The sequence below is a fragment of the Puntigrus tetrazona genome, chromosome 2 (assembly GCF_018831695.1).
Source record: "Puntigrus tetrazona isolate hp1 chromosome 2, ASM1883169v1, whole genome shotgun sequence".
NCBI classification, from domain to species: Eukaryota; Metazoa; Chordata; class Actinopteri; order Cypriniformes; family Cyprinidae; genus Puntigrus; species Puntigrus tetrazona.
Window position 1 is genome coordinate 15,112,211 of NC_056700.1, and position 21,648 is coordinate 15,133,858.

Genomic DNA, 21,648 nt, shown 5'->3' on the forward strand with positions numbered 1-21,648 from the left:
TGAAATCATGTATATTTTCATTATTAATAATTCACCTAATCTGTTACAGATTGTTTAAACCCAAATTGTGCGCTTCATGTCTGGTGAGTATTCTGGTGAGTAATTGTCCCTGCTTACAAAAATGCACATGTAGGTAACTTGAAAGTTCAATTTAGTGAACCTTAGTCAAAAAATGTCAGGGGTCAATACCAGTTACTATCAGTGCTCTGCAGTTTTCTTTCAGGGAAAAAAAACTTATTCTGCTGAGGTACAATTATGATAGATCAGCACATAGTGAACCTAAAACAACAGTGGAAGCATGTCAGTTTGTTACGCATGAAATCAATTCATTTCTTTTGATCTAATCACTTTGACAAGAGTGGTACCGTTTTCTAAGCGGCAAATAAACAAACCGTTCTTTTCCAACACGGAATAATCCTGTGAAATCAGATGATAATATATAATTAGACTATAAACATGTGAAGAATATTGATGAGAGAGGAACAGAATGAAAAATGACCACCTTTTGTGCAGGTGTTCTGTGGGAACAATCGCGTCTGTCAGTGTTGTTAATAATTAGGGATCATATGACAGAACAGTGTTATGCAAACCTGCTTTACAAATATCTAGATAATTACATGCTTTTGAATCAGCATAAATGATGCCCTTTTTTACACTGAAGGGTGGGAAACTAAATATTTGTGAGAAGTACATACTGGTATAATTATATCTAGAATAACGACAGATATGTTTAAAAGAAATCTAGCAAATATTCTGTTTGCCAGTGAGTTAAACTTAAAAATAAAATGCATAGGCTACCATAGAAAAAAATGCCATAGAAAAAAATGTTTGGTCCTACAATAGAACCATGTCTTTCTTACCTTGTTATAGTTCTTTCACCGCAAAGAACCTTTTGTGAAGCAGAAAGGTTCTTCAGATGTTACATTTTCTTTATGGATCCATTTAGACAAAAAGGTTCTTCTATGGGATTGTAAAACACCTTTATTTTTAAGAGTGCACAAGTAACTTTAAAATGATTTGTTCCTGTTACATGGGGTGTCAAAATTTATCATGGGGTGATGATAGCCACCATTTTGGAGTCATATGACTTGCCAAACACAGCTATACCCATAACTTCACTCACAAACTAAATGAATATACAAACTAATTACAATTGCATTTGCAACGGTAAGCAAAACCCTTTGCTTTAAAGGTGTAATACACCGAAAATTATCTGAACATTTACTCACACCCATCAAGATATGAGTATATACTATATCAGTTAATCAAAAAAAAAAAAAAAACTTTAAATCACTTGTAAGTGATTTAAGTGCCATCCAAATGAGAGCTGATTAAAACATCAACATAATCCAAACAACGTGTTTTGTGGAGTTAAAAGCTCCATGTTTGTCATAACATTTGTTACCTGCCTACTTTACGAAGAAACTGTCTTATCCGAATCAGGAGAGAAATCTGCAGAAATCAAGCACAGTTTGAAAGCAGAAAAATGTCAAAAACATTTCTAAAAACATATATCAGTAGATTGAGAGGACAACAGGCCATTTACTTTTTCATTAGTAAGCAAAGAAGGCATTACTTCACAAGACATTAATTGATGGACTGCAGTTATGTGGATTGAATTCCATGTGTTTATCGGCTGTTTGGACTCCTATTTACTGCAGAGGATCCAGTGGTGAGCATGATGCAATACTACATTTCTCCAAATCTGTTCAAATCTCATCTACATCCTGGACATTCAGAGGGTGAGTACATTTTCGGCAGATTTTCATTTGGGTGACCAATTCATGTATTGTTCTCTTGCACCATGACACCAGGTGTCAGTAAAAATGTGAAAAGCGTGAAGAAAGCAGCTTTTTTTTAATGCAACTTTTTCTATGGAAAAATGCATACATTTGTAAATCATAAATGTTATGCTAAATTTATGTAATTGACAAGAAATCATCTTTAATAGTCTGATAAAAAAAGTTATAATAATAATAGTAATAATTGATATCCACATTCCTTCATCATGTTTTTTTTTTAAAGAGATATATATTTTTTGAAAACATTAAATTTTTCCTTTTTTTGCTGTGAGAGAGAAACGAACGTCTTACAGAAGCAGGCTTTCGTAAAAATTACCCCTGGTTTTACATTGTTCATAATACACACCCAAAAAAGAAAAACAAAAACAGTCAATTCAATAATAGCTCAGCATTAAAAAAGGTTCCGAGGGGCTGTTGTAAAAATGACCTGCAGATTTACCACACTAACAGAAGATTTTGCCTGAAGGTACACACAAACCTTTTGTGCACAGGGCAAAAATTCAATAAACAACAGCAGACATTATTGTTATGAAGCTAAATCCAAAAATCTTACATGGTTCAGGGCACCTGGCAGTTAAAAAAAAAGCTTGAAAAGTACATGGACAAATACTGAACCCAAAAAATAAATAAATAAAAAAAAAAATAAATAAATAAATATATATTATAATATATATATATATATATATATTATATATATATATATATATCTATATATAGATCATTATATATAATAATATAAAGGTCTTACAAGATCATTATACAATAATATGACCTACATGCATGCTTTCTGCATGTTAACATACAGAAACACAACATTCAGTCACACCAGCGTGTGCATGTCAGAGGACATGGACACATGCGGTTAGAGGAAAGTAATCACAGCACTACAGAAAACTCGTGTAAATCATAATTATCTTCCCTCAAACTTGTCAAACCAGCAATTATTGTTCACATGACTGCTCGCCAGCACGAGGGCAGCAAACAATACAAGCTATTTAAGCTGTACACTGGAATAAACAAATCAATGCCGATTGAGAAAATTCTGAGGCAACTCACTTAAAAATAACAGTTAAAAAATAAGCTTTTATCCATTTTGGTTCCCCAACAAACCTTTAAATGAGCAGCTCATAAAATAAACATTTATTTCTCAGTTTGAAAAAAACATTTTAAGAATCCAAAGAAAGATTCGGTGGGTGTTAAAGGTTCTTCGTGGAACCACTGATGCCAACAGAGTCAAGGATAAACAAAACAGATATCATACACATCGGCCCATGCTATTTTGTTTGTCCTAATTCCCTTTGCACTTTTCTAAGAGAGCTTTAAGTCAAGATTTAAGGCCTAAAGGCATTGCACAACATGACTCACAACATTAATTTTCGTGCCAGTGTAAACGTTTTGGCCCACCTCATGCCCAACAGACTGACACAAGATTTGTATTTGAATGAAAATACGAGCTGCTCTTATCTGATGAGCCCCACACTATGAGATTCTTAATTGCTAGTTGAGTCATGTTGATCTCAGCCTCATGCTTCCACTGCATCTTTTACCACCCAAGCATAACAAGACCACACTCAGAGCACCCAGCCCTAATGCATCCCTTCTCCTTTATAAGGACGGCACTCGCTGTTCCCACTATTAATAATTACGGGTTTAAAATATCACGTGTATATTGTAATACATTGGAAACATGACAACACAGCAGCTCTTCTTAGAGCTCTGCCTGAAAACATCTCTCACGAAGCACAGAACAGATCAGACACAGCTTTTACCCTGCAGAATGAGAAAATATTTAACTCTTTTATTGAGAAAGAGAATCATCTTCAGAGAATAAGACCAACATTTGACTAATGGTTTAAAGAGTGAAAAGGATCCAAGGCCAGTTATTAAGTAACCAAGTTAATCTAATTTTCCTTTAAATCGACGCACTAAAAATAGCAGAGAAACTTCTAGGCACCAGCTTCGCTTAGGTTGCACATCTTAAACAGCACCTGGTATCTTTATTGTATTGTAAGTTACACAGATTAGTTGAAATACTTTCTGCAAGAAAGCAGATGCTAACATTTATCAGCATATAAATTAAAGCTGCAGGAAGTAACTTTTTGGTTAAAAAAAAAAATAACCAGTACATAACCAGCCAGTGTTCAAAACCTATTTTAGCCTGATTCACAACGGTAAGGTTTTTTTTAATTTGAGCGGTAGGTTTTTGCTGGAAATTCGAGCATGACACTGTGTCATATTACGTCTGTAAACTGAAATATGTTAACAAAAAAAAATGCTTTCAATGCTTCAATAGAGTGGAAAAACTCACAGTACATTTAAGTTTCTGCATTTTTATGTTTAAAAAAAAAAAAATCACTCAATTCTATATTTTTGGATTTACTGATCTTTCAAGCTGAACTTTGGTTTCTTGGGTGATCTTTAGGACATCTGACCATACACTGACCCCTACATTGCATGAATTTACGTGACAGCCAAGTTTAAAAAAAAGTCAGAGACAGGCATTTTGTTGACAGGTTTATCAAACCACTTCTCACATCAAATACATTAACACAAGTTGGCTTTAAATAAGATTATTACTTGTTTCATTGCACAATATTTTAAAAGACCAATAATGAGCTGCCCTGATGTACAGCATTTCTGACTTCTCACTCAGTCATCAGTCTCTCATCATCTTCCCTGATTCTGTTTTACAGAGGAAACATTTATTACAGTCCAAGAGCAAGGCTACAAAATAAGTTCTATTGGGAGGTAAAATATAAAAAGACAATATATGTTGTGTACTGTTGCATTACGGGTGAAAATTGTGGTAACCAGTGAATGTAACAATTATTCACGGCTGGAGAATTATGGTCCTTGCTAAGTATGATATTTTTGCACAAAAACGGATATTCGCCCTAATGTTGTGCTATACTGAAGTATATTATACTTCCAGGAGTGTGTGTGTGTGTGTGTGTGCGCGCGTGCAGGCATCGTTCAGATCATTCCTTAAGCTCCGTTTCTTCAGGTTTGCTCTCCGTTTTCCCATCTCTCCTGCTGGCCAGCTCTTTCAGCCCTTCCTGAAGCTGCTCAACAGCCTCTCCATCTCCTGCTGCATGTGCCAGAGCCAGAGCTTCCTGATACAGTTTACTAGACTCCTCAAACTCCCCTGGTCAACAAAAAAGAAGCAACCATGACACAGCTGTGTATCCCTGAGAAAATGTCACTGATATCTATATCTAAATAAATAGATAGATAGATGTGTGTGTGTTAAACTGTAATAATTATTTCACATTGAGCAGTGAACTTAGATGTCTTTCAAAAGCATTAAAAAAATAAAAAATATCTTAATGACCCCAAGAGGTAAAATGGCAGTGTGTGTGTGTGTGTGTATATATATATATATATATATATATATATATATATATATATATATATATATATATATATATATATATATATATATATTTTTTTTTTTTTTTTTTATTATGCTGTAATTTAAAATTTGTAATATTTACATTTGAGATTTATCAGGTCTTTTAAAACTAACATATAATTTGTGAACTTAATTTGTATTATATATAAATAAATAAAATGTAAATGTAAGTGGAACTCAAAGGGATCATTTGAACCTTTGTGCATCAGAATTCCCGCCATATTCCCAAGCAGCACATGTTGATCAGGGTGACCCGCTGCCTGTCCAAGCTCAACCGCCTTCTTCACGTAAGCCAGAGCCTCATCATGCTTTCCTTGCAGATCCAGCACGGTCGCCAGGTCACTCATCAGGACCAGGGTCTGAAGCAGATTACATAAGATCATATTGCCACATCTGAAGATGTAGTAAAACACACGAACAACGTATTCATTGGATAATTAGGATAATGATATATGCAGCAGTGTGTAACGTGATCACCTGTGGATGAGCTTCTCCCTGTTCCTCCTGGCAGATCTGCAGCGCGTGCCGATAATCTCTGCAGGCGCCTGTGAAACGATGATTAGCTGCCAGATAACGCGCCCTCGCATCCAGACTAAGACCGAGCAGCAACCTGGTGTCTTTGCACTCCTCATCTTATTCAAACACAAACATATTAAGAGATCAATACAGTGACAAACAAACACGAAAGATCTGTTTGCGGTGAAATGCAGCCAAAACCCGAAAGGTGGCTGTGATACCTGACAGGCTTTCTGAAGGAAGCTCCTTCTGTTTCTCAATCTTGGCCTCTAAAGACTCTGTGCAGAACTGGAAGCCATGCTCTGCCAATTCGTTCCTGGAAATGAAAAGTCAGAGTTACTGAACGGTGCAGAGGTTAACAGGTCAACTACCTCTGACTGCTTTTACTCTCTCAGCAGAGGAGCACAACTCACTTGTTTTGAGTGGCATATATGCTGGCCAGCTTCAGCGACATCTCAATCACTGCGTTGTCATCCTTTTGAGATAAAACGGTTACAGGTGGTTTTAAAATAGACTCAGAAAGATCACATTCTTTCTTTATTATTTTTTCGGTTGGTTTATAGGCTTGGTGTTTTTACCTGAGGTGTTCCTCCTGACAGCATAAAACTCATGGCTGCTTTGAACAGCTTCTCAGCCTGCGACAGTAAACAACAAAGAGAGTCACATGCCGTCGTTCGGTACAGATGTAAGCGCTAATGTAGAGTACTGAGTTAGTGGAGTAGGGCAGAGGGAAGATCACCCTCAGCCTTACTCACATTATCCAGCTGACCTTGGACAAATGCAAGATTCGCCATCTGTGAAGCAAGACAAACATTAAGCTACATTATGCTCTCATTTAGCACTAGTATTACATAGTAATATAGTATTGAGGGTTGCAATGTTTTGTTTAACATGGAGAATAAAACGGACTGGGCAAGGTGAAAAAAAACAACAACAACAGCATACCAGGCTGTATGTGTATATGATGGCATCGTTATTGTGCATCTGATGCGCCAGTCGAACAGCTTTGTGTAAGAAGCCGTTGGCTGCATCCAGTTCCCCAATCATCATGCTGTACTGTGAAGGATGATGGAAAACATTTAGTCTTCAACAATTACATTTCCAAAAAATCTTAATATTAAAAGACTGCACTGCATAACTTTTGCCCACATTTAAAATCTGGAAAACTCAATGCTAGTTTCTGAAAGTCAGAGCCGGTCTGATTTTCACAGAAATCGTGTAGTTTCTTTTTTTATCTTCAGACTTTGAGTCTATCCAGTTGAAGGACATCAGAAATGTCTGATATTTTTAGCTGGGTTTATAGGATATATTGTTTTCATGTTTCTGCGTGACTGGTAGTGTGTGATCCTAAGTCATTTAATGTATAATGCCTTTTTTTTTTTTTTTTTTTTTTTTTTTGCAACAACCATTTACAATCTGCAGGTAAAAAACAATGCCTACTTGCCAATTGCTTTACAATTTTTTTATGTAGTGTATGTCAGCCTTAAAGGAATAGTTCGTTTATATTTAAGTAACACAAATAATTTAATTACAAAATATACTATCAGACTGGAAGAACAGCAATAATATGCTCCTCTTTTTTAAATGTTATCGTGGTCTGCTAGCACAAACAAATGTAGGTGAAGACACATGATCAGGTTGTGAAGATACCGGCGTGTCAGTAAAGAGTGAAGCGTCACAGTATACCTTGGCTTTCTTCAAGAGCAGAATAAGTTCATCCTCAAGTTTTTGCTCCTCGGTCCTCTCATCAGAGCTTCCAAAAAGCGAAAAGGCTAATGCAAAAGCAAACCTCGTTGTTAGAACAGTGTAATCATTACACAGAGCTCACACCGCGTTGAACGAACCGCTGTTCTGACAGCATCGCGCCATGCGTCGTGTGTCAAATACAGCCACCGATGTTTTCGATTCACAGAAAAGCTGCATGTCAACTCACCCATGACTCCCCACGCGAAAGTCCAGCTGCTGACCCCCGCTGCGCCTGTGGGACGCCTGTCACTCAAACACAGATGCCATGACCTTCTGTGGCAGCGGCTCAAAAGCGCGAATACACCCGCCGACGCATGCAGCGGTTTTAACCGCGCTGAAGACAAACCTGAACCGTACACGTTTCTCGTGCAGTCGTTAACGCTGTGCTTTAAACGAACTACCTGTGCAGCCAGCTGTCGACAGTAAGAGCGCAGCGCCATGTTTCTGTGATTACGCAATGACGTCAGGCGTCGCGGTCACGTGACCATCTCGGGCCCAAGAATCGCTTTTTAACGTTTCGCTTAATTTCCATTTATATATTACATTTAAATTGATTTTAAAGAAGTGAGCGTGAAATGTATATTTATTATATTAATTTTAATTTATATTAATGCCTATTACTCATATGCCAATATCGCACATACGGGGCATTCCGTAGATTTCAAGTCTCACAACCACATGTTGAGATATAACAAACATATTCGTTTAATGTTATCCTGATATCAGAATTAGTAATTGTATTTATTTTATTTATTTACGTTCCTCTTTTCCTTGGAATAATGCTTTAATATGTAATTAATGTTTGTAAAATAAAATAAAAAAAGATGAAAATTATCGACCTTTTACTGAGGTAATTTTTTTTTAAAAAGGGCATAAAAGGAATAACACACAACAGGCCAGTTATTTTTCACGGTTCTGTATATTTATTTTACTAAAGCACAGATGAGGTTACAAAACAACACAATATCCTGTCATCACCCACTGGCCATTAGTATTTTAACAGGAAAAAGAGGGAATGATTTTCAGTTCTAAATTAGCACACAGTGGGTCTCTGTACCACAGATCATGCAGTAATTATAGGTTAAACGTATTCATTTGTAGACACAGAAGTGCACAGAGAGAGAGAGAGAGAGATAGGAAAGGCATAGGGTGATCCATATACACTCACACTTTATATGCACACGTACAATAATAACTGCACAAAAAAAATTACACAGATCACCTCAAATTTAAATCCTTCCACTGAAAAAATAGCTTTCAAAACCAAGCATGTTAAGCTTTCAGTGTCTGTAAAGCATTTATACATTTATTCTAAAAAGGAACAAAGTTGCATGTGTGAAATGTACACATGAGAAAATACATAAATGTGTGTTTTTTTTAAACTGCCATTTCAGCAACAATACTGTAGGTTAGCATAGCCTTAAATCAAGAAAGAACGTTTATGGGTATGTGAGGCTTTCTATCTCCTATAACCCACTGTGACAAACGAAACACCAAACCATCAAAAAGATGAATGTTTAATTTACAGAAACAGTTTAAAAGGCAAGCAAAGAGGAATGTCAACAGAGGTCTAAATGACCTAAAAACCTATTGAGGTTTTCAGGATTAAGAAAAGTTTCCCCGAATTAAAAAGTCAACGCACTCTCTCTACAAGTTCTTAAGAGACAAGAGAAGTACATTAAAGCCCATGGAAAATAAGCCCTATGTGCCTGAAACAAATCATAAAACACATCATATCGTCTTTTGTCTCTTCTGAAAGTCGTCTCTTTTCAAAGAAGTCAGCACCTGATAATTCAGTATCTAAAACAGTTTACTCAAAGGTGACTTAGAAAATTAGAAATAAAAGCAATCAAGTGTCTTGGAAATAAGCAAAAACACCCAAGCATCACACGCTTACGAGTTAATTTACGAGGCATTTTTTAGACATATATTGCAGACCTCACAACTGACCTGTTGGACCAAGTGCCGCAATTAAAATCTCTGCCATCGTCACGTGACAGACTTATATTTGGCACACAGTATAATTTTTTTTTTTTAATAAATCTGCATTGGCTGTATACAACACTGAAATCTCATTATCAACCAGCATTCAGAGGCACAAAATATTTACTAACCGCAACAAGTTCCTCTAAGCTCCAGCTTCTGTCTCCCATTCAAGAGCAGGTTATTGCACAAAAAGCAATTCAAAGTGTCACATACGGGCCTCTTTAGCTCTGGTATAATATCACTGCACAATGCTGCTGACCGATGAAACTCGTGTTGAAAAGCCCGTTATACATTTAGTGATTGCCAACAAAGAAATGCCTGTCGGTTTTAAGATTCATTTCAACTATACAACGTGCAAACGAAGGGATAATATCCATTGACAAGTAAGTACTGTCACTATATTCCCCACTAAATCACACACTGATTTTTTTTCTCGTTATTGTGTGTTGGAATTCTAAACATTATTCAATGCAGATGACCTAGGGTTTTTCAAATCACTTGAACCGAAGACACAAATATGATGTGCAGTGATTGTCTACCCTGAACAGCATGTTTACATCTGATTGGTAGCATGGTTACCTTGCAGCGAGGGTGCATACGAGGTGTGCGAAGAGCTGCCTAACCACGACCAGAAGGAAAACAACAGCACACATCAAACTTCAACTGCCACACAGAATGAAGGAAGACTGTTCGCTCCTCACCGAACCTTAGAGTAACTGAGAAGGGTGTGTGTTTGTGTATGTGTGTGTAACGGAGGACAAAGGCTAAAGCCCGGACACAGCATGAACACCTCACTCACGGCTCCCAAAGAGCTGAAGGAAAAAGAGAAATATGTAAACCACATCCATGTAGAGGCAGATGGCTCCGAACACATGCTCCTCTGGGTTCAGAGAGTACCGCCTGTTGCCGATCAGCAGCTGCATGTCAAACGCCAGAAACTAAAGCACAAAAAAGATCGTTACATCTCGTACGAAGCACATAAACGTGACGATATTGTATAAAGTGTACTAACCAGAGTGAAAACCAGAGCGCCGAATCCAGCATAAGCAGTATGTAACCAGGGTATCTAAAAACCACAGACAGAAGCAGATGTTTGAGTTGACAACACCATATGGTCGGAATCATATCAAAGTTATGACTTCATAATTAGAATTCATTCACAACGATAAGCATGTATTAATAACTATTATATAAATCAAATCAGCTTCTTTTGAATTGCATTGGAAACACTAAGGAAATGCATAAACTGTAAAAAATAATTAAGCAATCATTAATATACTGTATGCATTAAAAACAATTATTGCACTGGAAGAACATAGAAAATGCATACACTGTGGAAAAAAAACTGCAGCAAATTTACTGTAAGAAAAATATCGTTTTATATTTTTATATGTTTTTATGGATTTAATTTAAATTTACATTAAAAGCCTATATTTCATTAACCGGAGTAATGTTAGTATACTAACCTACTGAAGGACTAAAATCTGGTTGGTACCTTTCTAATGTAATAACAGCCACCAAAAAAACACAGGTGTTAATGTCACATGATAAACGGAAGGTCACCACAAGCAGCTTTGTAAGTTTTTAGCATACCACAGAAATATCCACAGAAAATTCAAGTACATCAATTCGACCTTTAACTCTAAAACACAACACAAAGCAATGTAAAACAGCAGTAAAAAAAAATCTATATTCTGCCATATTACCACAAGACATTAGGCCATATTTTTATGGGCTTTCTTAAGTGCAGCATTTTAACCATTAAAAATTGATCATATTTTACTGTTAAAATTCCTATAGTTTTTTTTTTACACTGTGCATATATCTAAGTGATAAGCGATGACACAGGATTATAGTGAGAGCTTCAAAGTGATCCAGTGCTCGAATATCAATAAAGGGTTTACGAGCGGCTTACATATCCAAACGGTGCGGTGAAGAACAGCAGAAGCCCGGTGATCATCAGCACCATCATGAGTGAGAAAAGTAATCCATGACAGGTGGTGAAGTCAACCTAGATGACAGAAGACAGCACTCCATCAAATCACACATAAATGAAGCACTGGAAAGAAGCTGTTTAGGACATCTCACCCTGGACTGGAAACAGAAGAGTGTGATGGCCAGACACACCAGCGCTGTGATGCCCACACACATCATCACCACTTTGGTATTATGATAGCTGGAGATAGAGAGAGAATAAAATTAAAAACTAAAAGCAGTGCTGCAAGTTCTACACACATACACACTGGGTTTTTTTTTTTTTTTTTCGTGTAAGTAATGGTTTTTGCACTGAATGAACTGTATTTTTATCCCAGTACCTTAACCCTTCATTCAAAACCTTCTGCATTTGTAGATCTTTAAAAAATATATATATTCTGTGTGGTTTATAGGCTGTTTTCCTCATGGAGACATAAAAAATGTTGTTACAAGGACAAGGTTTATGGATATTGCAGTCATTGTGGGGAATTCTGTATAACACACGGTGTACATGAACCACACACACATCCACTAACATTTTAGTTTTTCTAATATAGAATATCTCAACTCTGGCGGTGCTTTGTGTTTTATATCAATATAATATAAGGAAATAAATATTAAATTGTGAAGCTCTTCTTACCTGGCTAACATGCCTGCCATATAGGACATTGCCAAAGTCTGAAAATAAAGTAAGAATATTCAGCACTTTCTTTTTCTGGTGGTTAAAAAGTTAAAGGATAGTGAACACTTATTATGAGACAATGAGATTACTTACAAAAATGGCTAGAAGGATCATATTAGTAGGGTATCTTCGCCTGTAGATAAAGCACAAGCATGGATATTAAGAAGCTTGCGGTTCCTGAAATCCCACATCTACTACGCGAGGAAACATCTCTTTATGCTGGTCTCAAATTTAAAAACAAGCAAAATGTATAATAAAAGTAACTTCTTACCGTGCATTAGTACTGCATACAAGCATCAGGTATGTTCCCATGAAAGTCATGCTAGACATAAACAGAACAGTGTCAGTTTTTTAAAGTGTCAAAACCTCTCACGAGGAGATAGGACAGTGTACAGTGTCACTTACTATGAGGTGAGATAGAAAACTCGATTGTACTGTACAAACTTCCGGACTGGCTCACTGTGAAATACAGAACGGTCATCATTTACAGTGTGCTCTTTTAAAAGTGGAATAGATGGATACGCCGGGGTTGTATCTTTTATCGCTTACCAAAATGTGAAGAGTGACACCACACTAAATGTGACCATGAGCTGAACCATGAGGATACAGAAGACCTGCGAACGAAATAGATGCCTTTCATGACTAGGATGTTTATACAATACCATTTAAACATCATTTTGAGTAAGACTTTTTGGCTGTTTTTGAAAGACACCTCTTATGCTCATAAAGGCCGTATCTGTTTGATAAAAATACTGTAAAACAGTAATAATACAATTTAAAACAGCTGTTTTCTGTAATTGCCGAGCTGAATTTTCAACTGCCATTACTCCGGCCATTACTTTCATATGATTCTTCTGAAAACATTCTTATACACCGGTGATCAATAAATATTTCGATAACACTTGTTAACTATTAACTACTATCTTTCCCTCAACAAATTCCTTATAAGTAAGGTAGTTTTAAGCATTGGATAGGATTAGAGATGAGGTCAAATAGAATAAGGCATTAATATGTGCTTAATTAGCCATAATACATTGCTAATATTCTAGTAATATGCATGCTATTAAGCAACTAACAGGTGTAATGTTATTATCATCGCTGAAAACAGTTGTGTTGCTCTTTTATATTTTTGAAGAAACAGTGATGCGTTTTAAATATTTCTGTTGTGAAAAAAAACAACAATTGAATCAGGACTTTCACACCTTCCTGATGAACATGCGGCGGATATTCTTGTCCTCCCAGTTGCTTCCACTGAGGCCGTCGAAGCTGCTGCTGGAGCTCGGGTCAGAGAAGGGCGAAGACATGTCTGCAGCGTACGCATTGGAATATCCTGGACCTAAACAGACATTTTGAAATATTACCATTGGAATTACCAAGTGGAAACATGTGTTCCTCGCTTATTACCAAAATGTTTAGAATTGTAACCGAAGATATTATAATAACTGGTCACTTACTGGGGCCGGGATGCACATAAGCCCAGCTGGGGTGCATGGGCATGGTTGGGGGTGGCATTGGGGGAGGCTGGGAGGCGTAGGTGAAGCTACCACTTCCTTGTTCTTTATCTCCTGCTGTAGCTTCAGCATAGCTAGGTGGGGCTGCTGGCAGACTCATGGTCTACTGTAAAACAATCCCGTTAACACAATGAAGGAATTCATCTGAGGATGGAATCACAACTAGATCTGATACGCGAGCACCCCAGCTTACATTAATACTTTATGCCCCGACACCAATGGAACTTTGCAACTCTTCACCACATGAATTCATTATGAGCCTAAGGCTTGGATCCTTTCCTGTTTTAAGCCAAGGGCAGACAGACGGGCTAAAGAGCTTTATAAAATTATCTTTCAACTGACCAGGTATTAATTTTTATAAATTAACTCTGCACAGCCTGAAATTTGACCTAACAGACAGTGTTTTTTTGTGTGTTTTTTATGAAATTAAGAATAAAAAAGAAAAATTAAAGGAAAAGATTAAAAAAGCTTGAATATGTTTAATGCATCAGGCTTTTATGGCCTATAGAGAGTGATATACAAATATTATATAGCACACATTTGAGGAGAAAAAAAAACATACCTGAGTTTTATGCAAAGGTATAAAATATGTAATTTGGTGCAGACGTCAGTAACAACAGTACTCTGAATTGACAGTTTGTGATGCTAATTAATAAGATTCTTATAACAGTCTTTTACCATAAAATGCATAAAAATATTAGCTGTCATCCTATATCTCCTAACGGTATGTCTTAGTAAGACGATATTTTAATGATTAATTCTGTAGTGTTTATTTTAGGGGGCAAAACAAATAATGCAATGCAACACAAATGAAGGTCGCAGATGTAAGAAGGTTCCTAATGCATTTCATTTAATACCTAAATAAAAAATAAAATTAATTTAAATCAAAGCTTAAGTGGCTTCAGTGCAGTAAATGTTCATCTTGAAATATTAATGTCAACATAACTCATTCTAAGATCTACTATAAATTTAAATATAATTTAAGGATTTAAAGCAAAAAATACACGTTTACCGAAAGTGAAAGTTTATAAAGTTATACGAAATGTTCCTTTATTGTTAAAAAGCAGGCAGATGACAGAAGGCATGTCGAGGAGTGTGTGGAAGTTTCCCTCCCCCCGTTATTTTAGCGTGATCATGCGGATTAAATATAAAGCGGATTTTGAAATGAATACATCACATATACAAACAGTAATATTTACATAATTGTACTGTGAAAATGTCATCCATCAGTTATTATCATTAGTAAACATTGATTTAGATATTGGCTAGTGAAGGTAGAGCTCTCAAGACACACCGCGCATCGGTCTCTTAGGCTAAACTATTAGATTTAAATGAATCCTGTCATACTAAAGTCAGCAGCAGCAGCGACAGGACTGATGGACACAGTGACAGCGCTTAGCTTAGCTAGCACACCGAGGACACTTTTCAAGCCCACTCTGTCGTGCAGGACACGACAAATGATTTGCGCATATAAGAACGACGCTGTTAGAAACTATTTTTAAATGCACGTTCAAATTAATTAGGTATAAATTAAGCTCTGCGTTTCAACTTACCTTACAGTAACAGCTAACGTGACACTCGAAACCCAAAGTAAAAACAATGCACTCAATCATGTAATGACGTACATCCGGTGTTTCCGGAAATGATAAAATGCGAATCACGGGCAAGATGGGAAGTGCATATACGCTGGTAGCATCGTTTTAGCAAAATGTACTTTATTTATGGAACATATTAAATATTTTATTTTTCGCGCTTTTGGTAATACAAAATGTTGTTCAGAAAAATAAGAGGGAAAATTCTTAGGTTAGAAATCATGCTTTTTAGGATTTAAAACCATACCGAATCATTAATACCTTTAAAAACAAAATGTAGCCATTTCTTTTTGGTTAAATTCTGTTTACATATGGTTACATTGCTCATGTGCTTGCTTAAAAGTATGTGACATTTTCATTTTGGGTTTAAATAAATTATCGCCTTTTTCTGTTATTTAACATTTTGTTAAGAATTAATTTTATTTTTTTAATGTTTGAAAACAGAGAGGCAGCTATGCAGAAACTGGAACTTCCTGGTTCTTTATAAACAAAAGACAATATCCTTTGAGCAAAACGCATCAAGACTTTAAAATCATAAGTGTACAAGCCAAATCGTAAATGTACGCTTTTAATTAGACATTATTATTGCAAATACAGCTTTAAACAATGTTTGATAAAATAAAAAAAAAACCTCATCAAGAGTCCTTTAAGCTTACTTGATCGTTCTTATTACAGTCTTTGTCATATAGACCCTCCCTGTTCTAGTACAAAAAAAATTGAAGTGCACACCCATAATTTTTAATAGGTTTTTTTTTTTTTTGAAAGTAAGAGTCCAAATACTGTGATGCATATTAACACACAAAAAAGAAAACAAGACAGCTACATTCACTGGAAACCCCAGTGACCGACTCGGGTGTTTTAGGTGGTACTGAAACTGCAGTCTAGCCAGCATGCTTGTATTTCCTGGAGAGCAATAGTCTGGTTGGCAGAGATGTTGGAACTGCCTTCTATGGGGGCTCTATAGGCTATAAATCATGCATCTGTTTGTCGATTTTTGATTTTAGATGTTCCTTGTAGGCCAGAATGTCCCTGCTCCATTTTGTGATGGTCTGCTTTTCACAAACCCAGATCTCCTGAGCCACCTGCAAGGAAACAAAAACCAATATTACTACAAATTAACAGAGACTTCATATCAGGCTGCAAGTACAAAATGGGCATGATCACATTACCTGCTGAATAAGCCTGAAGTCGTGGCTGACCAGCATCATTCCACCCTCAAATTCATTAATAGCCTCAGCCAGAGCGTCAATAGTTTCAATGTCAAGGTGATTGGTCGGCTCATCAAGAAAGAGCATGTGGGGATTCTGCCAGGCCAGCCAGGCAAAGCAGACACGGCACTTCTGCCCATCGGACAGATTCCTAATAGGGCTCACCTAGTTTAAAAAGGAGCATGTCAATGAAGTAGAACTTATTTGCAAGTTAAAAAAGGTAAAAAAAAAAAAACCCCAAAAACAAAAACACATTACCTGCTGTTTGCCAGTGAGTCCATAGCGTCCAATGATTTTCCTCATTTCTTCTTTCTCCTTGATCTCAGGGTAACACTTCATCATGTATTCCAAAGGTGAAAGGTCAAGCTCCAGTTGCTCTGTCAGATGCTACAGAAAGAATGAAAAATTAAAATAAATACTATTAAAACCAGTTTAAAGACACTGAACTCCAACTATCTGGTGATATTTTAATATTAATTATTAATATTAAGTAATTTAAGTTAGTGCCATTGCCTTCACTAATATCACTCTGAATCATTATGATTATTACTATATTACTACATAAATGTCATGACAAACAGAAATTTCTAGCAAACAGACCTGATGATATCGTCCAATCTTCACATGGGAGTGTTTTCTAATCATACCATCTGTGGGCAGGAGCTTAAGGAAGAGAAGTAGTTTTATAAACCAAAGTACTAAGAGTGCAAATGACAAAATGAATTTGAATGCCAAATTTAAACAGGCAACGCGTTACAATGAGCCTTACCTCTCCAGTGAGGAGCTTCAGCAAAGTAGACTTTCCTGCTCCATTGGGCCCTACAAGGGCCACTCGTGTGTCCAAGTCAATTCCAAACTCCAGGTTCTTATAAATATGTGGCTATATAAACACAAGAAGCGAGAACCTTAAAATCAGAGAAGGATGCACCAGGTGTGTGTAAAATGTGTTATTGTTGACCTACGTACCGTATTTTCCGAATACCTGAAGCTGACATTCTGAACCATAATGACAGGAGGAGGGATCTTCCCACAGGGAGGAAAATAAAATGACAGGGTCTGAAAGGACAAGGTAGCTTGAGTCAATTTGCTACTGGCAATGCTGCCAAACAAATCAACAGCAGCACGCAAAAAAACAAAACAAAAGCTAACTGCATAGAGTTGTGCCTTACATAAAGAGAAACGGTTCTTTCATTACCTTGTCATTCACAACACGCTCAGTAAGACCTGAGGCAACCATCTTCTGAAGAGTCTTCTCTTTGCTCTGAGCTTGTCTGGCCAGCTTGGCAGAACCGTGACCAAACCGAGCAATGTAGTTCTGAGGGTCAACAGGAACACGTTTAGATAACCACATCAAAATCACAAGATACGCCGTTAGAGAAAGGCACATAACATTTCCGTCTCTACAAAAGTACACGTAGAAGAAGTAGTTTACCTTCATGTGTGCTATCTGGTCCTGCTCCCAGTTAAACCGCTTCATCTGATTCTCCTCCAGTTCCTCTCGGGTCTTTACATACTGGTCGTAGTTACCCTTTACAGAAAAGGATGAATGAGACAATAAATGAAACCAAACAGTTGTAATAAGACATCAGACCCAAGTGCTTAGGGGCAAAAGAATTAGTCTTTTTACCGTGTAATATTTCAGCTTGCGCTGGTGCAGGTGAATGATGTTGGTACAAACGCCATTAAGGAAGTCCTGAGAATGGGATATTAAAACCAGAATTCTTTTGAACCTGTCAGGGGAAGAAAAGAAACAAACTTGAGCACACTGCTCTCAGCATTGTGCGATTCAGTTATTTGCTAACAATAACAATGCATTTTGTAACATAAGACACCTTATTTATGAGGTGTAATTCTACAATTATTAACTGTAACAATATGCATCATCTATAGTGTTAAGATTAGAACACTTACAAAGTGCTAGTCTAACATCTTCAAACAAACAAACAAAAAAAAAAAGTTGCTGACAGATCAGTTAAACGCTTCGGTCTAGTTTTTGTCAAAGCTCTATCCATACAAGAACAAACTGCTTGATAGAAGAGCTACAATTCGGCCTTTTGTTAACATCATTTCATCAGCAACAGTTCACAATGAACAAATTATAAATATAAACCTAATTTTCTTACACGGGCTTTGTCTTAAAAACACTTACTGGCTGAGCTCCTCCTCCAGCCACACACATGCATCCAAGTCAAGGTGGTTTGTTGGCTCATCCAACAGCAACATGAAAGGCTTGAGAAACAGTGCCCTGAAGATTACAGAAAAACCATGAGTTTAAAACGGTTGCCAGATACACGCAAATGCTTGCGTAGGAATGCATGGGGATCAGAAAATACGCTTCAGACAGTTTTTGTCATTGCACAGTTAGCATAAAGCAACTGTGCTATCATTCGGCCTTTTGTTACATCATCTCCCAAGAGCTCTAAACTTTGGTATAAGATTCTGCAGGCTCACCGAGCAAGAGCAACACGCATCCTCCAGCCACCACTGAAGTCTTTGAGTTTCTTCTGCTGCATAGCAGTAGTGAAGCCCAGACCGTTAAGGATACGCGAGGCCCTCATCTCAGCTTTATCAGCATCCAGCTCCTCCAAACGCTCATACAGCTCCATCAGCTTCTCGCATTCAGCTAAAATTTAACGAACAAATGAAAATTAAATTCACAAATTAGAAGTGTTTCTCAACCATGAGATTCCTTAATTCAACAGAATTAAGGAGCCTTCTCAAGCCGAGATGTCCAATATACCACGCCTAGGAAAGGAAGCTGTTACAAAAACAGTTCCTATGAAAACGTGGAAAATTTATTTAGATCTGACACATTAAAATACTGTACTGTAGCAAAATTTGAAAATGTTCATTAAACACCTTCATTAAATGTCTATTGAACAAGTATGGTTTGAAAAAAAGAAAAGGCCAGTTGTCTTTTCTAAGTGAACTAATTCTATCAGAAGTCTGAATTAGATTAGTTTTTGAAACTCACAGTCCTCGTGTGCGAGCCTTTCAGCCTCTCTCTCCAGCTTGATCCTCTCTTCATCTACCTCCATCACACACTCCAAAGCGGTCTTCTCACTGGGAGCCATCTCACGGGTCAGGTGGTAAATATCAATGTGCTCTGGAATGGGCACCTCCCTGTGACCAATCGCTGACAGCAGCATGGATTTGCCTACACAAACATTTAAATACAAGTCAGTCATCTATGAGCCTGTCAACTGAAGTCACCAAAAAGAGATCTAATAACCCAACATGAACAGTGTTCATTTACCAGTTCCATTGAGTCCAATAAGACCATACCGACGGCCAGAGAATTGAGCTCCAAACTAGTGTCGCTGAGCAGCTCCTGTCCGTGAAAGGTAAGAGACAAGCTGCTGATGTGCACATCAGTGCTGTTGGGATGAGACGCCAGCACACCAGTTACTGCTCGGGCCTCGGTTTTCTTCAGTTCAAACTCATCCAGCTCCTTAGTCAAACTGGCAACCCCTGTAAAAACAAAAGGAATAAATCTAATAATTTAAGGAAGATGAACAATATCAGGTTTTGAAAAAAAGCCTATACAGAGCAGTGCAAAATAAATAAAAAAACCAGACAGTCTGAACAAAAAGTCCACTCTCTGACAGTAGGTGTCACTTACAGAAAACCCCAGCAAAGGCACTGTCGCTTAAAAATATCCTGTTTGCGAGCACCAACAAGTCATTAGGTGTATTTGACTTGAAGAATCACTGCAGCCACCAATCTGTGTATGATTGACTCTCGCGGTACTTTGACATACACTGATCGGTTGCTGCAGCAACACTTCCAATTCAAACACATTGTTTTACGTAATTGGGCACAAAAATCAGGTAAGCTTTGTTTTTGGGCACATGATCAAAAACCACCCTTATGCTCTATAAAAAGAATCTGAAAACACATTCAATATACAATCAACATCAAACGTTTAGCGCACCAAATTTTGCCAATGTTTATTTGTTGTTTTGGTTTGGACAGACGTAAAGCCTGCTTTTGAACGATTGTCCTTACCGTTGAACTCAGCTGCTCCATTCTGCTGGTTCTCGGGTTTCTCTGCATCACCATTCACTCCATCCTCTGGTTTCTTTGTACGTTGACGAGCTTTGGCTGCTTCTTTCTTTTTCGCTGCCTTCTTCTTTGCTAAATCAGATGGCATTTTAACGGTAAATACCAGGAACAGAACACTTCTCAAAACCTGGAAGGGAGGGACAAAAAAAAAAAAAGATTAGTTGGAGGGAAAGATGCTCTCATATGCTGACAGAAAAAAAGCGTTATAAATTTACACACTGTTCCCAAACGTACTTCCTGTTTAATTAACATTCAATTCGACTAAAAAAATCTTTGTTCGCATGGTTGTTTTAAGGTCTCTTAAAAGGTCCACTGAGCTGCAGGCACCAGAGGGCAGTGGTTCGGCTAGGCTCACGTGGAATCGGCCAGTACTTTTCCCTGACGCAGTGTAGGCGAATAACTGCAATGGTGAAGTGATACCGGTACAACATAAATACTCCACGGCAAACTACAACTATGATATCGCGATGAATTTTGAAAGTCACAAAAATCACGGATGAATTTGCGAAAAACGTAAACTCTGTTCTTAGAGGAAAAATAGTGTCTGTTAACGGTAAGGCCCGACCAGTGAGCCACTTCACCATGCTAACTCTAGCCGTAAAGCACCGGCGTATCCCAGATCGCGAGTAAATCTCGCTCCATGGACATAGAACAACTGAGGTTTGTATCCAAATTGTGATAAAATAAGTAAGTTCGGCGAATCAATTTGGAATCAACCGAAAAAAGAGGAGAGCACGCTAGTCTCTCTTACCACGAGCTAGCCGGCGAGCTAACAGCCGGTAAAACTAGCCTGTTAATCCAAAAGATGCCTGGAGAACAACATTAAACGAATAAATGAGATATGATTTTTTTTTGTAGACATCGATCAACGCGGAGATAGATAGTTAACACGGGTAAATAATCAACTTTCATGGAAATAGGCCGTTGTCTTACCTAGCTCTCTTCCTGATGAAGCGCTAGCTCTAGAGAAGCGGTCTCATGGCTCGCGCTACAAGCAGTAAGAGGCGCGTGTCACCAATACCGGCACGCCAGCCAATCAGAAGCCGATACATCACAATTCTCCACCCACTTCTTTGCGTATGGACTGGAACGCGTTATCTGGGCGTGGTTTGTTTCATGGTTAGTAGTCACACAGAATGACCTAAAATGAGCAT

General features: G+C 37.5%; 3 protein-coding genes and 1 non-coding gene across 6 annotated transcripts; all 4 read right to left on the bottom strand.

Moving 5' to 3' along the window:
• Window positions 1-4,303: 4,303 nt before the first annotated feature.
• ttc19 (tetratricopeptide repeat domain 19) lies at window positions 4,304-7,957 on the bottom strand. 2 transcript variants are annotated; one of them, XM_043256531.1, is made up of 10 exons: window positions 7,664-7,957; window positions 7,417-7,502; window positions 6,676-6,786; window positions 6,486-6,524; window positions 6,309-6,365; window positions 6,144-6,205; window positions 5,952-6,046; window positions 5,692-5,846; window positions 5,411-5,573; window positions 4,304-4,947 (listed from the first exon to the last, which is right to left on the bottom strand). In XM_043256531.1, the coding sequence occupies exons 1-10, from the start codon at window positions 7,914-7,916 to the stop codon at window positions 4,781-4,783; spliced, it is 1,188 nt and encodes a 395-aa protein (XP_043112466.1). In that variant the 5' UTR covers window positions 7,917-7,957; the 3' UTR covers window positions 4,304-4,780. The 2 variants fall into 2 exon arrangements, with proteins under 2 accessions (XP_043112466.1, XP_043112472.1); XM_043256537.1 differs by having other exon boundaries at window positions 6,676-6,781; window positions 7,664-7,705.
• Window positions 7,958-8,376: 419 nt separating this feature from the next.
• On the bottom strand, window positions 8,377-15,281 carry faim2a (Fas apoptotic inhibitory molecule 2a). Of its 2 annotated transcripts, XR_006247132.1 has the most exons (13): window positions 15,183-15,281; window positions 13,573-13,735; window positions 13,321-13,454; window positions 12,668-12,732; window positions 12,524-12,577; window positions 12,390-12,440; window positions 12,212-12,251; window positions 12,077-12,114; window positions 11,551-11,638; window positions 11,378-11,473; window positions 10,929-10,961; window positions 10,475-10,528; window positions 10,315-10,400 (listed from the first exon to the last, which is right to left on the bottom strand). XR_006247132.1 is itself a non-coding variant. In XM_043218586.1 (12 exons), exons 2-12 carry the CDS (start codon window positions 13,727-13,729, stop codon window positions 10,254-10,256), a joined length of 924 nt encoding a protein of 307 aa, XP_043074521.1. In that variant the 5' UTR covers window positions 13,730-13,735; window positions 15,183-15,281; the 3' UTR covers window positions 8,377-10,253. The 2 variants fall into 2 exon arrangements, 1 of the variants encoding a protein (XP_043074521.1); XM_043218586.1 differs by lacking the exon at window positions 10,929-10,961 and having other exon boundaries at window positions 8,377-10,400.
• A 492-nt stretch (window positions 15,282-15,773) lies between these two features.
• Window positions 15,774-21,551, bottom strand: abcf2a (ATP-binding cassette, sub-family F (GCN20), member 2a). The gene is given in 16 exon segments (XM_043220546.1): window positions 15,774-16,303; window positions 16,391-16,594; window positions 16,688-16,816; window positions 17,030-17,092; window positions 17,199-17,309; window positions 17,396-17,485; window positions 17,625-17,744; window positions 17,862-17,957; window positions 18,057-18,159; window positions 18,579-18,674; window positions 18,881-19,052; window positions 19,404-19,586; window positions 19,686-19,725; window positions 19,728-19,900; window positions 20,438-20,621; window positions 21,428-21,551. Coding segments are annotated over 15 exon segments (1,842 nt in total). The 5' UTR covers window positions 20,583-20,621; window positions 21,428-21,551; the 3' UTR covers window positions 15,774-16,186.
• On the bottom strand, window positions 18,389-18,505 carry LOC122328941. The gene has a single exon (XR_006247859.1). It is a non-coding gene; the product is annotated as a small nucleolar RNA SNORD89 (small nucleolar RNA).
• Window positions 21,552-21,648: the final 97 nt, after the last annotated feature.